General features: G+C 34.4%; 1 protein-coding gene across 3 annotated transcripts in view; it reads right to left on the reverse strand.

Moving 5' to 3' along the window:
- Positions 1-16,721, reverse strand: part of PDE4D (phosphodiesterase 4D) — a 352,649-nt gene that overhangs the window by 300,227 nt on the left and 35,701 nt on the right. For 2 of the 3 annotated variants that reach the window (XM_066181179.1, XM_066181181.1), the window contains exon 1: positions 9,877-10,145. The exons of the other annotated variant lie outside the window; for it this stretch is intronic. In XM_066181179.1, coding sequence (XP_066037276.1) covers positions 9,877-10,145 — 269 coding nt within the window. Of the gene's footprint in view, positions 1-9,876; positions 10,146-16,721 lie in introns of those variants that run through there. 3 annotated transcript variants of the gene reach the window in all.

A 16,721-nucleotide genomic window follows, 5' to 3' on the forward strand; every position in this document is an offset into this window, starting at 1 on the left:
AGATGTTTTAAATATTTCTTCTGTGGTAAATTATTTTTAATCTGGGAAATGTATTTCATTGTACAATAATTTCTTAGGCATTTTAATGAATATTTTTAGTGATCTTACTGGATTTCTACATTTAATTATGTGGTGTATTCTATTCCCCATGACAGCACGCTTTTATACAAGTCTTTGCTCTTTTCTTTTGGATTCTGTAATGTACCACATGCTATGATTGTAATTAACACCTTTGGAGAATTTAATCTCTATCATGCAAATGTGCATAATGATGAGGAGGTTCAAGAGGCAAATATTTTAAAATAATTTAAATTTTTTTGCTTATGACTGTGTTTATGAACATGCAGCAGATTTTAAAGGTTTTTAGAGTTTTGTATTAAGACTGGAAATACAATAGCTAACTTGTATGATTCACCATTCAGTGAACCACCCTATCCTCAAAAGAAAATAAAAATGCTATCTGTGATTGTATATATCCTATGTAACACAAAATTATATTTATAGTAAGGGTCAAATTAAGCAATTATTTGCATATATCTGGAGGACTCTTACAACATTAAAATGCAAATCAGAAATATATAATTTAATATGAAAATATATTTTTTTTCAGATGAAGATATAAATGACGAAATTTATTTGGAATAAAAGTTATTAACTGCCTTATTCTATTTTAGGGTGGTAAAATAATATATATAGACAGGTGTTCTTAAAACACTTTGTAGAGATTCATTATCTAGCACACTCTTGCTTATTCTGGAGATTGTCAGGTTCAGCAGAAGCAGATTTCTGACAGAAGTCCAGTAAAGCATAAACCACAAAAACCCATACATATATACAAAATTCATAGTTCACATTTTGAATCACTTTATTTGAAATTATTTAGTTGAGTTTTTTAATTAGCCAAAAAACTATCAAGAGATTATCCCAGAGGTAAATTAGTGCATTAAGGAACACTATGAAAGTTCCTGGACATTCCAGTTAAAGTTAGTCTGGCCCATAATATATTTAATTATATGTCATTCATTTTTATACTTTATGACACTTCAAAGTATTCCAACTTTATTTGAACAATAAAAGTCTGTTACTAGTAGCCTACAATAACTTTATTCCATTATCAGGAACGCACACCTGTTAAGCACTTGTTACAGTGCGATTCTAACTGATAAGTTCTACATTATAAGAATATTTAATGAGTGTTGATAAATTTAGTACACTGAAGAATACCAAATAAGAAAAAAACAGGTTATGTTAAAACATTACATGACGATGAGTGTTTATGTAAAATGAAAATAAATTAAAGAATATATATATCCTTCTTGATTTACATTTCACCCTGTGCATATAATTTTTACTTTTTCCTTAATAATTCTGTATGTATCCTTTTTTTAAACAACTGAATGCAAAGGTTTAATGAAATTAAACCATTGAAAACAACAGATAGGAGATACTGAGCATTTACTAAGAGGGGAATATACAACTACCAGAAGAAAAGTTTTCTGCTAATATGAAGTGTTAGCCACGTACTGTCATGCCCTATTTGATGACAGAAAGAGAAGATAAGAGAACTTGCTGTATTTTGAGTGTTTAGAAGATGAAAAGTCAACACACGACAGATTTACTAAGTTTACTTTATAATAAAATATAGTATAATTCAATATATAGTATAATAGAATATACTACACAGGATAGCAATAGAAGTTTAACAAGGTTATTCCCTAAAACTCTGCAGTGAGAGCAGATGACAATATTACCAAGGTTCTCTAGGGGCCAAGATCAAACATTAGGTGTGTATGAATGAAAGGACAGGTCTGGCAGCAACCTACCACAACTGAGGGACTACTGCATCTACAGCCTAAGGAACTTGACTCAGATAGAGAACAGTTCCAAGTCTGCACATTCCCCCAGATAAGGACAGATAGCCTTCTGCAAATGTTTTACTGCTTTTCTGAATAAAGTAGAAGTCTGATATTACTCTGCCCAATGACAGAGTAAAACTTGCAGGTTCCACTTAAGAGTTACTCCTTTATGAACTGGTAGCTTCAAAGACAGAGATGATGAGACCCTCCTCCCAATCCTCTTTCTCACTTAATTGGTAATTTATCTATTGTTGGAATAAACTCTTGCTAATTTTATGCTGTGTTCTCCTGGATGACTAGTGGAAAAATTATGTGCAGTACTAAATGAAAACAGAAGAATAAAACACCAAAAAGGTCATGAGGTACAGAAGAAATGTCACAAGATTTAAAAAAAAAAAAAAAAAAAAAAAAAAAAAAAAAAAAAAAAAAGAGTAATACCTACAAATCACAAAGAAGATGAAACTTTTCAAGAATGTCTGAAAGAAAAAGCTAGCTCATTGTTAGACAGTGCTAAAAATATTGAAATATCTATTCCCACAACAAACACATTTAGAGATATGAATTACTTCAAGGAAACAAAAAGGAAAATAAACTTCTGAATATTTTATAACACACTGAAAATTTAAGGTTATATGTATGGAACCTATGAAATCTTTAAGGCCAATGTACAGAGGATTCGATACTCCAGATGGAGGGAACGGCTAACCCTGCAATACAAATTTGAGATGTCATAAAATTTTGGAAATGTGTCAGACTGCAGAAAAAACAAGCAGGATCCCCTGGGATCAGTCAAGAACTAATAAACTTTTAGGAAACCACAAATAAAATAGTAATTTACTCATGCAAAGTGAAAAAGAAAAGAGCAAGTTTGCAAAATGCACTCAGAGTAATGCAATAAGGAGCAATGTGGAAAAATGCTTGAGTCTAACAGGCCTGTGTTACACAGTAAGCTAAAGAAATCTTGTGGGAAAACCTACTGAGACCTTTTGCACATTACTAAAAAACTTTGTAGAAAACACATAATATCACATCGCAAGAGTACAATATTTAAAACCTTTACAGTCATATATAGTTGCTTGTGATACAATTAGAGAAAGATGTAATAAAAATTCTGGGGTGCAATAGCACTTTAGCAAAGCAGTTTTAAGTTTTGAGGTAGGTACAAAACAAAAGTAGAATGCCAGAAACTCTGTTTCACCTCTGCTAATTTTTTTAGAATTTCCCCCAAATTCTGTCTAACACAGGACATGCCAATAAAGACCATAGGTCAGAATATAGCATGGTCGAGGCATAGTAAATCAGTAACTAAAACTTACAAAGAAATTCCAATTTTACAAGGCAAGCAGGTCATAAGCAAGAAAAAAAGGGTCAATAAAAATGGTTGAAATACGTTTTAGTTTGAAAGAAAAGGAGAGATGCAACAGGTAGTTTTATAAATTAAAATTTCTGTACTACAAAAATCTAGTCAGCCAAATCTATAATTTTTTCTCTTTCACTCTGCTCTTCCTTGCTCAGTTATTTGTCCCTGTACAATAAAAACTTAAAATTTAGTCTTTGATTGCTCACTTTATGATCTTTCTGAAGTAGTTTTCAATTTCCCTACCCAGTACTACGAGCTCTCTTTAACACAACTCTTATCCGAGAAAATGCCTCTTTGCCATTTCTTTCTTTATGGAAACATTAACTTTTTCTTCTTCTGTCTTTCTTAAGGTCTGAGCTGTGGAGAAGCAGTATTATTTCCCTTTGGTAAATAAATTTGTCAGTAGTTAATACCATGATTCATCTTTCTTAGCTTACCACAAATCATTCTATAAAATATCAGAGAGCATCATGTTCTCAAAACTCATTCTTTTTCTCTGCCCCACCAACCTATGCATCCATACAAGCATGCACCTCCTTATGTAACAGAATTTAAAGAAAAGTTGATATGTGGATTGAGTTACCTTATAAAAGATGGTAAGTCTCTGTGAAAATATTAGGAATTAAATTATTTCCTGGGTAATATGTATGCATCTTTTATGATGTTATATCTTATGATGTTATGCATCTGTTATATCTTTACATTTTATGTAAAGTGGTTTACATATTTTTCTAGAAAAGGAGTGTGATAAATCAGTCTGAAAAGTCTGAAAAAAACACAGAATAGAGTCCATCCTAATATGCCAGATGTTACCTTGACTAAAACTTTATGCAATACTGGTGATCTGATTTAGAAATTGTGAATAAAGAAAAACAAGGAATTAGAAGAAACTGATATTTTTTGAATTGAGTAAGTAAGAATACATGGGCATATATGGACTTTATCATCATAGAATTATAGAATATGCTGAGTTGGAAGAGACCCAGCAGGAACATCGAGTCCAACTCCTGGCCTTATGCAGGACACCACAAGAGTCACACCATGTGCCTGAGAATGTTATCCAAACGGGGTTTTAACTCTGTCAAGTTGGGTGCTGTGCCCACTGCACTGGAGAGCCTGTTCCAGTGCCCAACCACACTCAGGGTGAAAAAAGCTTTCCTCATTTCCCACCTACACACCCCCTGGCTCAGCTTCATGCCATTTCCCTGAGTTCTGTAACAGGTGATGAGAGTGAAGACATCAATACCTGCCCCTCCATTTTCCCTCACAAGAAAGTTGTAAATTGCAATGTCTTCCCTTAGTCACCTCCAGACTGATCAGATCAAGTGACCTGAGCCACTCTTCACATGACTTCCCCTCCAGACCCTTCAGCATCCTTGTGGCCTTCCTCTGGATGCTAATAGTTTATTGCTTTTTCTTTATTGTGGCACCCCAGACTGTCCCCAGCCCTGGAGGTGAGGCTGCCCCAGCCCAGAGCAGAGGGGACAATCCCCTCCCTTGCCTGGCTGGCCATGCTGTTCCTGATGCCCCCAGGACACGCTTGGCCCTCCTGGCTGCCAGGGCACTGCTGACTCATGTTCAGCTTGCCCTGGCCCAGGACCCCAGGGCCCTTTCCATGGCACTGCTCTCCAGCCTCACATTGCCCAGTCTACACACAGCCAGCATGACCCTGTCTCAGATGCAGAATCCTGCACTTGCCCTTGTGAAACTACATCCTATTTGATGCAACTCATTAACTTGATGGCAAACGTCATCTTTTTCAAGCAATCTCCTCTTCTTAAACTCTATGAAGGCTCATCTCCAGCTCCCCAAGCCTTTCCTCATGGAAATATCCCATCCTTTTGATCACTTTTGTGTCCCTTCTCTGAACCTGCTTCAACAGGTCCATGCAATTCCTCTGCTGGGGAACCCAGAACTGTAAGCAGCACTCCATGGAGGGTCTCAGGAGCATGGACTAAAGGGATAGAACCTCCTACAATCTGATGACTATGCTGCTTTGGATGCAGCCCAGTATACATTTGGTTTTGTGAACTAGTTATTCACCTACTATCTTGTCTAGTTATCTGCTTTGATGTTTCTTCCTTTTGAAATTACTTCCATGTGCCAAAATGTAATTATTTTAGTTCTTGAAAAGCAATGAGTAGCGAAGGAGAGGAAAACATAGGTATTAAAAATATTTTAGGAAAATTAATACTGTAAGTTGGAAGAAAACAGTACTGATAAAAAGTATATTGATTTAATGTGGTACAGCTTCATTCCATTTTCATAGTTGAAATACACTGAACCAGGCTGTGTAGAATCACATGAAATTACATATGTTGTTCTTTTGCAATCTACCTACAGCTAACACTTGACATTTTGTTGTTTTTTGTAATTAGCAGTAAAAGTGCATGAAAAGATATTGTGCAATAAAAATAAAGACAAACCTTGTTTTATGGGTACACTTATGACAGTTACATTCCTGAAACTTAAAATGGCACACCTTGCCCATATCTATCTAAACTATTTCTAAGGCATCTATCATTTTCATATCTGAATGCCAAAGTCAATGTAAAATATTTACTATGGGTGGGGACAAAGACTGGCAAAATTCAGATGAAAGTACTCCATTTAGCTGAGCATATACTTGTATTTTTACTGTTGGTAATTGTATTAAATGCTTAGGTTTGGGGGTGCATGTTTTAAAAAAGCATCTAAAGAGCACAAAGCCCTGAACATCCGGAAGTATTAAATGAACTCCACAAGAGCTGGAGAGGGACCAGTTATCAAAGGGGAACACTCACACTGGACCTGTGATTAACAAATCCACTTTATATGACTTAGAAGAGAGATATATATGACTAGTTGCTGTCCCTGAACACACACACTCAAATAAATCACAAAGGGAGCAAATACACTGTCCAAAGTTATATACAACACAGAAAAAAACAACAGGTTGGTCATTTTGTATTCACTGAGAAGTATTAAGGCAGCAAACAAAAGTTAAAAAAAAAAAAAGCACATGTGTTCCATGACTTCATCCTTTCAATTAAACAGACATAATTTAGTTGTTATGTTCCACTGACCTTACTATCCTCCTCCAAATATTTATGTTTCTTGCTTTTCCTCTCTTTACAGAAAGGAATTTTTCATAGAAAATTCAAGAAAACTGACTTCCCATATGAGTTAACTAAGAGTGTATGATTTACAAGTATCTAAACATCCTTCCACAGATCTTTGGACAGTGTGTGTGTGAGAGATCACACACACTGGATGTCCACACAGACGAGAACTGACAGTCCCTTTCCTGTCTGAAAGCCCCCCTCCTCACAAATCACAGCATGCGTGATTCCACCCTCAGGATCTGTCCTGCCAAAAGGCACTGAGGCAATCAGTACATATTTAAAAAGTCTCATGAAGAGCAAACCAAGACAATCCAGAAGCTGATTTTGTCAAGCACGTACCAGAGGACTAAATTTATCTTGTCCATTTCCAGCTGTAATATGAGCTGCAGTGTCACTATATTGGTGAGATCATAAAGCATTATGAATACTTTTACAGTAATACAGTATAAGACAGATTTGTGAGGAAATTGAATTTGGGTTTGAGTAGAGTTTGTTTGAAATCCTGGTGGCAAAACTTTCAAACACTTGTAGTTGCTATGGTTTGGGGGTTTTTTTCCTACAGGCTGTAGACTGATATTGTTTACAGACCGAGAGGAATCCAGGCTAAAAGTTCAAGACAACTAGTCTGAATTTCAGTTTTAGACATAACTAACATTCTCTGAAACTGGAAGATATTCAGAAATTTCTTCAACAAAAATGAAGGCCTTATGCAGCTCTGCCACTTAAACCCTTCTATTTCAACTCTAAAGGGCATATTTTTTTCTTCTCTAAAATCCTAAAAGTAGCAATTTATCTTTCAAGTTATTGAATGAATTCAGGGGTACAGCTAGAGAAGAATAAGAAAAAGGAAGTAGAGAAGGACTTGTAAAATGACTAAAAGTGATAACCCAATTTTTACTGTGAAAAGATAAAGGTCACATGATTTAAAAAAATGCATTTTGGTGTCAAAAGTTCTACAACCCAAGCCATTACAGAGGGCAAGCTATAGACTTTATGATTAAAAAGGAGGAGAAATAGGTTGCCAGAACGATTCATGAAACTCCCACTCACTTCCTGACTGTGTGTGAATGCTGCTTCAGAACCCTGAAATCAGGGAACTAGGCACAATCTAAGGTAGGGGGGTTTGGCACTCTGGATCTGTGGTAGCTGTTTGCATCACTGCAACACACAGTAGTATCTTAGTGTCATACATTTATTTCTTATGCTACCTCCATATAACTATACATAACTTTCTAATCACCAGAAAAAAATAAGAAAATTTAAAAAGATATTAGTGACATTTTGCAAGTCAGAATGGCTTACCAGTTTACTGGTGTTTTGAATAAGGTCATGTTAATAAAATTTTTAATACCTGTATGAACAGTGCACTAAACAAAAAAGATTTATACATGAATTCAACAACTTTTCTTAAATAACAAAACTGATTACATTAGAAACACAAGAAAAATAAAGCAGAGATTGTCATTACTACAGTGGGCCTAACTAACCCTAGAATGGATCCTTCATAGCATAACATTTTGAATTTACATTAAAACTACTCCATTTTCAAATGTATTGTTTTCCTACAAACTGTCTAAAATGGATTATATGCATATGGAATTAAAACCACTCTAGTGCCTATGTACCCAAAGTGTACAGAAACCACGCGTCTATCGCATAGCATCTCAGTTTTCTGACTAGAAAGTCAGGACAGAAAAATGGTAGGACATATCAGTAACTACAGACTTGATGGTCTTTGGCAACAAATTGATTTTGTAAACCCTTCACATGCCTGGTAGTCTGATCATGTATGTTACTGCTTTGTCACTTCAGAAATATTATTCCTTGCAGATTCTCAGGTAATTAATTGTTACTTGCCGCTTGACTCTGTACTTCTCTACTTGCTGGAAAAAAAACATCATTACTCTGATCAGCCCATCTCATAAATCATAATGATGAAGTATTGATTTGAGTTCTAGTATTTCACATATTTAGGAAAACATCAAGTGTTTTCTACACTCATCATAGTGAAAAAGGCATTTTACACAAACTTCTGAAGCTCACCAGAGAAAGTGCATTTAAACAAAATTTCACTTTTTAATACTATGCAAGTCTGTGTTCTTTTATGTTGCCCAAACATGTTTGTTAACTTCATATCTGTCCCCTTTCTTTGTCGGTCATGTTGGACTGCCTACACATGCATAATCACACATGATAATTTCCCTCTCTAAACTTTCAGATTTTTTTTTCATCTTACATTGTAAGACAGATCTGCCTGAATTACCTTTTTAACCTGCACATTCTTATGTATAGAACGTTTTATAAATTATTTAACAGAGAACAGCAGTTGGGATTTATGCCTAATTGTTAAAGAAACATGAAATATCCTGATTTAATTCAGTTTTGTATTTTACACATGCAATATCTGAACAGGTACATCGGTTTCAAAAAAGTATTCTTAAATTATAAAGGCACATGCTTTTTCTTATGCTTTTCAGGGGTAAAATATTATTTTATACAAGTACTTTAACTACATAAATACATACATAGTAAAGATTTAAGCACACTAGTATATGATGTGCAATGCACATACTAATCACATAGCTATAGTGAAGATCTAATTTCAGATAAATTAAGATAAACTTCAAGAGCATGCTCATTTGCTGCTTAGAATGCATGACTTACTTTCTTTGTGTGTATTTCATCGCCCTCCTTTCTTTATATTACATTTTTGTAAGAGGATTAAAGGGGGAGGGGAGGGAAAAACAAGCAAAATCCCAAATATCTCAGGATCATCAAAGCAAACACGAATGTGGTTTTGAGTTACAGTAATCTCATAAAACATCTTTGGAAGGAATAATTTTAGAAGTAATGAAATTATACTGCTCTTTTAAAGGAGATAGATGCAAAAAAAAATGAATGTCTTTTTTAGATTTGATCACAAACACATCTAAGAAGTGATCAAGTTACCAAAGAAATACTACTAGTGAATCATTTACCAAGGGCTTCCCTTACCATCTTTCCTGTTTATTCTAGCGACTTTTTTAATAAAAATCACTATTTCAGATGAAATATCTATTCCTATCATTCTTCTTTATTAAGGATGCTTCTTTATCCTCTTTATTAAGAATGCCCTTTTTTATTTGAGCACCGTTAAAAGATAAATAAACTTATGCTATTCTGCTAAGAGGCTGAGGGATCAAAAATTGTCAATAAAAAAATTAAATATTTCCAACAGACACATTAAAGAAAAGAATTGCCAAGTCACTCAGGCCAGAATAGCACAGAATGAACGTACTTCTTTTATTTTGGAAGGAGAGGAGAGAATGGAGTTATTACCCAAGAAATCAGAGGAGATTTGGCAGCCTTTGTACAAGGAAATATATACATTTTCTTACTTCATAGGAATTACTATTTTAAACTTCTGTACTGCAATTAAGTTTAGTTACAAATTAGAACTGTCTCTTTCAACCAGAGAGATTAATGCAGAGATCAAACCAAGAAACAGAAGCACAAACATCGAAGAGATAAATAGTCCATGAAAAAATTTAATCTAATATTTTATCTCAGGGCTTACCAGGTATGTGCCACAGTGAAACGACGCTGTTTTGGTATGTTGCTATTTAAAAACATCCTTCTCAAGAGCCTTGGAGAGTTTCGAGGAGAAATAACTGGACACAGCCGGGGAGAAGCAGGTGAAGATTTTCGAGTTGTCCTGGACTTTTCATGTTGCAACAGGTTTTCCCTCAGGGTCTTCACAAGATCTTCATTTAGCCATGGATTTTGACTTTGTGCATTATCCACTTCAGGAACAGGCAAATTGTCCGGACTTGTCTGCTGAGCCATGTTTCTCAAGTAACTTTGCTATTAAGGTGTAATACAATCAAATGTTGGCTTAGCTGCTTAAAATATTTCCGTTCTAAATCAGATCCCAAGGACTGTTCAGAGACCTTGCACCAGTTCAGCCTATGCTGTTTTCAACATGGTGTTGCCTGCCCTTAACGTCTGTCTATAGATAATGATCTACAAAGGAAAAAGCAAGCTAACTCCTCCACAGAAACCGATTAAACATTACCACTCCTTTCACAGCCCTGCTGCCAAAGATCACTTCTTAGCTATCATAGCAAGTGAGCACAAGAGGAAGGAATTGCTTTAGCACAACCTTTATCAGAGCTGTAAAGCTGCCTGTTAAACTATCGTAACTAATGTGCTGCAGCTGCTTGAGTGACTTCTGGTTATGTACATAAAAAGTGTTGGAGGAGGGCTTAAACATCAGATGTGTGCTCCTTTAGTTTGATTACTCCTTCCTTTGCTTATTCCTGAAGCTTCGGGGAGATGGAGAGGAAGGGGGACTGAGGAATAACTCTTCTTTTTTTTCAAGGATCTATCTACCAGGTTCATCTTTCAAGGATCTTTCATGTTCCAGAAAAAATTCAAGACTCCAAAATACTACCTCTTAAGCTAGAAAATGCTATAATTAAAGAGTGAAAAAGGGCTTAGTTTCTGCCTTCTCCTCACTGCCCTCGAGTCTGTTTATCACAAGTTGTTTTCAAATGAATTTAGGAAAGTCACATACTTGTTACCTTATATTTCTCAGAAAAACAAACCTAATATTTAAGAGAAGCACATCAAATAAGACTATGACAGCTACTAGTATGTGTTTAATGAGATAGCCTTATTTTTGTATTTTCATCATAATATTACCACTGTTTGAATTAAGAAAATGCCTTTTTTCTGTTCAGGGATGATGGGGATATAAAATATCAAAAGCTATTCAAAGAGAACTTTCAGAACAGAAAAAGGCAAAACTACTTGCATTTATTTGGTAAATGCACACAGCTAATAAATTTCAAATTTATTTTCATATAATTATGCAAAGAAGATATTGGCGCAGTTTTATGATACAACAACACCTTTGTCAATCAAATCTGAGCCTTAATAAAATAACTACATTTATTACGTAAGACAAAGATTTTATAAATGTTAAACTGGGTTGATAACTCACTAATAGCAGATGAACTCTAATAACAGGAGGCAGGTGAAAATTTGCTCAAAGTTTTGTTTTACAGCAACAGTAACAACAACAGTCTTTTCAGTTATAACCATACTTCCTGTTCATCCCACAGGAACAAAGAATCAACATTTTGTGAGAGATTTTTCTGTGGGAGATTTCTTTTTAAAATCACAACACTGGTTTCACATAATTTTCATTGCTGGAATATATTGCTCTTCTTATACTTTGTCTTAGAATCCAGCTATCCTTTGTGAATAAGAATTTCCTTTGAAGCACACACAGTGTCTTGGCTTTCGGTAAGATGAAGGGCATTTACAATTGCATGACCAGGTGTGAAAGGCAAATACTGCTCCCTGTTTTGCAGCAAAATCAGAAATCCTGCAAAAGCAGGTTTCTCTCACAGTGGAGAGGAATCACCTTTGTACTTAGCACTGAAGCCACAATTCCTGATGAGGATTATAAAGAGAACATCATGATGTTGACAGGAGTAGATCAGAACAGCAGAGGAAAGATTAGCTTACATTAAGAATGACATTGCTATCAGGTGTCAACTCCATTATGTAGAGAAGTTTTAACTGTACTGCGTCATAGTGAAATTTGATAACAATGTACTTGCAAATTTAACTCAGCATTGAACAGCACTACAGAATGCAGAAATCACTGTGCATTATGTTTTTTGTATTTCTCTAACATTTTATAGAAAATTTAATCATTATGTAAAAATTAACACTGACCAAATTTAGAATAAAGCCCAGATATTATTAAAACTACAAAAAATATTTTAAGCTGTTTAATTAAGAATAGAATTAAAACTTGAAATAAAGCGTTATTTCATAGAGAGAAACAGAACTTGATTAAATCATAACTAATGCATAACTACCACAATAACTGCTTCTGCAACTTCTTGATTTGAAGAGTAGTACACACAGAACTGGTATTCAACAAGTAGACAAAATAAAAGCATGATATATAAAAATGTTTGTAACTGTGAAGAACAAACATACTACCTTCTGTTATTTTGTCTTATTTAGTAAAAAAAACTAACAATTGCATAATCATTCCATTTCTTCTTTTAAATAATGCAGTCTGTAAAACAAGAGTTACGTTCTTTTATGCTATGAAATACTGCCATCTGATGTCTGTTCCAAAGCATAGTCTTCAGATAACTGCAGTGGCTTTAGTAAACTAGTCAAACTGACCCACTGGAGATCAAGAATCAATGACATGATTAAGACCATTAACATTTATCATAGTGGACCTGGGATCGTATTTTAAGGTGTTCCATGTTTCAAAGGTAATTATGGAAGAGGAAAGCATTAGTCCAAAGATCAGCAGTTTTATTACCCTTTTTCTTAACCTAAGTCAACAAGGTCCTTTGACACCTTGGATTACAGGTATTGAGTGGGTTTGTTACATTTTCAGAGAGGTAAGATATCATGTAAATAGAACAGCAGGACAAATCCTTTTAACATAAAAAGTGAACTAAGTCGTTATTTGCACAAATAGCTAATGAAAATTTTTTTCCTGACTGTGTTAGTAGGTTAAATTTCTGAACATAGATGATCCATGTTCCAGATACCTCATTTTGGCATATGCCTGCCCATCTTCCACATCCTTGTCCTCAAAGGAAAAAGAAAAGCTATGAAAAGTCTCAAGCATGTTCATAAATTGAAATTAAAACCTGTGGACTGATTTTATTATAGACTAGAAATATGAACAGTGTTCATTGTAATAAAAAAGCAGAGATCTAACTCCCAGCAATATTAAATAAGCATTATGTGAGTTAGACAAAATACTCAGCTTAAGAGTCAAGATTGGGGAAAGATAAGAAAAATGGCAGTAGCATGAGGTGTTTACACAGCTATTAGAATAAAAACTTAAAAGAAACTGTTTCATAAAGAAAAAGTAGCATTTCCAATTGAATGTGTTAAAAAAAGACAACGCAGTACTTCTTTTTCTATAGAGATTAATTGAGAAACAGCCCTACTAGACTGTGTTTTAATTAAAAAATCTCATTTTCTTACAAAGATCACCAAAATTATTAATAAAATTTTGAAAAACTTCCCCAAGTTAAAAACAGAGTATATGTTTTTCACATACATTAAGAAAGCATAGCGTACAATTAGAAAACACTCTCTAGAGGTTTTAATTAAGATTAAAGAAAAAAAAAAAGAGTATTTTTGCATGCTTTTAATCTGGTGAGTTAATTTTCTGGGCTTTTCCCTATTGAAATAAGATCATGAAAATTTATATTAAATTTCAATTTAAAAAATTACAGGTCCTTTTGAAATAAGAACATTTGAGAGCCAACATATACCTAATTTCCAAAAGTTCATACTGACAGTGCTTTAAGCATGACGTATGTCCTATTTAAAGGCACTGACCGTTACATCTAATTTTGCAGATTTTGTTTAGTCACATCTCATAGGTTAAAGTTATATCAAGAGCAGAAGTAATTCTGCTCGCTATACATTTAACTGAATCATTATAAAGCTCAAGACAAAAGCATAGAACTAGAATCTCCCAATAAGGGAAATTCATTACAAAAAATCTAGAAGAAGCAGTAGTTTTTATTTTCTTCCAGTGACCACCTAAAGATACTAAAAAATGAAATTAAAGTTTTCAGTTCTTGGACTTTTCACAAATTTTCATAAGAAATATGTACCTTATGATAAATGCACTTTAAAAAAATACATGCCTAAAGTGCTTACTCTTCTGTAAATTACAAAGACTTTCTGAGTTGCAGCATATAGAATGAATAAGTAATTTGGTTCTGCAGAGAATACTCTGCAATATTAAACAAGTATTTGATCTCACATAAAAGACAGTAAACAAGGATTTTAGAGTACTCTCTTTGTTACAACTACTTTGAACACAGAGTATGATAAAGTTACTTTAATATTTTTAACTGCTAATCAGCATATAAAATCTATTATGCGATTATGTCTATTTTAAATTACCTTGAACAGAGTTTTTCTTATTAGAAAATAAATTCAATCACTTGGAAGAAACAGAACTTTTTTTACATCTAGAGTAGAGAATGCCAGACACAAATTCAAGCCAAAACCAACTCTCCAATGTGTTACTTCTTTGAAAGCAAGCAGATCAGTACCACAGGATCACAGAAGTTGATAATGACCTCCCCTGATCAAGTCCACTCTGCAGGAGCAGCTTTAAGGCCAGACCACACTCAGGTACTGGAGCACCTGAGAATGGTGCAGAAGTGGAGAAAAAAGAAGAAAAAGCCAAAGGTGATTGTTAAGAATGGCTGCTATGCCATGGTTTAATTTCCTGGAGCAAACAACATAATACTGAAGGTGTGAGATGACTGAAGAGAATTGTTCCAGATAAAGTAGAAAATAAGAATCTTGGTTGGCAATATGACTCTTATTTGGAAAGAGAGGTTAATAAATGAATTGAGGAGCATAGTAGGGAGGAAGAAAAGAATAAAAGAAGAAATCATCAGGTGAGAGAAGTCTACATAAAATGTTATGTGTCGGTAAGGTTCAATACCTGTATATTGCCACATTCTCAAAGAGCTGCGAAGGTATTCATGGATTTGCCAAGTGAAGGGTAATGTTTATCAGACTGTTTTCCTAGCAGTGACATGCATGGTCTGCTGAGGAGACCACAGGTACCACCAGCTGCCAACAGGTAAGAAGGGGGCTGGTTGCACTTAGCACAGAAGTGGCAGGCATCCACCAAGAGATGAAACCATTAATAGACCAAGGTATGGGAAACACATGCACCTCTAAATTTTCTAAGGAAGTTCTAGGCTGCTATATTCACTTTCTGTCTTTGATCTGAGTTCATTTTTAACATCCTAACAGAACAACGGTATCTAAAAAACCCTTTCCAATCATGGCATTAGAGACCTAAAAAGGCTTTTCAAAATCATGGCAAAAGACCTGGCACTAAAAGACCTTTCAAAATCATAATCAGTTACACAGACATTTATAAGTATATTTTTAGAAAAGGAACAGAATACACATGGGTATGGTATGTTTACTGCTATAATAAAATCATTTGCTGTCACTTAAAATTCTACAGCACTTCCATTCTTGAGAAGGTTCTAATAAAAATATTTCAGAATATCAGCTCAAACTCACTTTGCAAGTAAGTAAAACGTGACTTCATCAATAATTTCTTTTTTTTTTCATGTTTGCAAATATTGTCATGATTCCACAAAAAAACCCCAACCAAACAAATAAACAAAACCAAAAAACCCCACATTTCATAGGGTAAGATTAAGGAAAATTAATGTACTTCTACACAATTACATCAAAGAACAGGCATGAGAGTTAAGGCAGCATTTCTGCCGCTGCAGTGCACAAATATATCTGATAACTATTAGTTAATTCCAAGGAAAGGACTTGGCCCACATGAGCAAAAAACAACTACAAGTATAAATTGCTGTGAAGAGCAGTCCTGAGGAGAAGGGAAAGGAGAGGTCAGTGTAAAGGACACAGCACAGAAGGAGCCACACTGAGTCAAATCCCCTAGTCTGTGTTTCACAGGGATATAGACTTCATTTAAAAGCACAGCAGCTAAACAAGTTGTTTGTTGTAATCCTAGATCTCTTAAGGGTATACTCAGGACAGATGGTGTTAGAACCTTCAGAAAACTATTTAGCTTAATCATGGAAGTATAATTTTTGCCTATTGATAACAGCGAATGCATGATGGCTTTGTAAAAAACTTAGTATTATAAAGTATCATAAGCACTTGGCAAAAAGTACATCGACATTCCAGATTCCTAAACGCTAGAGTTTAGTTCTCAAGCTAGCACAAGCAATATGTCTTTTACCAAACTAGACTTAACCCAGGCTCTCCAAGCATTGTGGTTAAGCCAGAATGTAATGCACAAATAAACAAGTACATTTCTCTGAGGTCAGACACATGCACAGAGAGTTTACTTTATAAGAAATCTACACCATCTGTTGTATTTCAACTATTTTTTTTTATTTTGATCATGCTCTAAAAGCTGAGAAGAATTCAAAGAAATATTTATAAAATTGTGAGAGATTAGAAGAAAAGAAAATAACTCCAAAAGTCTATAGTAAGACTCCATAACTAATTCATTTGTCTGGAGATGAGATACTACTTAATGGCAAAAAAAGTATGTGCATTAAAATAAGAATCATAGTTATTTAACAGAGTTTAAAATCACAGGATGCCTCAGAGCCTGGAGATTCCTTTTTTGGCTGTTGAACTTGTAAATGCTTCAGTTCAAACCCATTATTGCAAGATGCTTCTTAGAAATCAAGTTTCTAAAATTTGGATTAGAAAATAAAATTAAACATTAAAAAATAACAATTCATACAATACACTTGGAGTAATTTCTGTATCTTTTCTATAGATGTTAAGCCAGTCACTTTGCAGATTTGAAAGAACTGGAACACAAACAAC

The sequence above is a fragment of the Chamaea fasciata genome, unplaced genomic scaffold (genome assembly GCF_029207755.1).
Source record: "Chamaea fasciata isolate MVZ Bird 193981 ecotype frontalis unplaced genomic scaffold, bChaFas1.0.hap1 SCAF_4, whole genome shotgun sequence".
In the NCBI taxonomy this organism is placed as follows: Eukaryota; Metazoa; Chordata; class Aves; order Passeriformes; family Sylviidae; genus Chamaea; species Chamaea fasciata.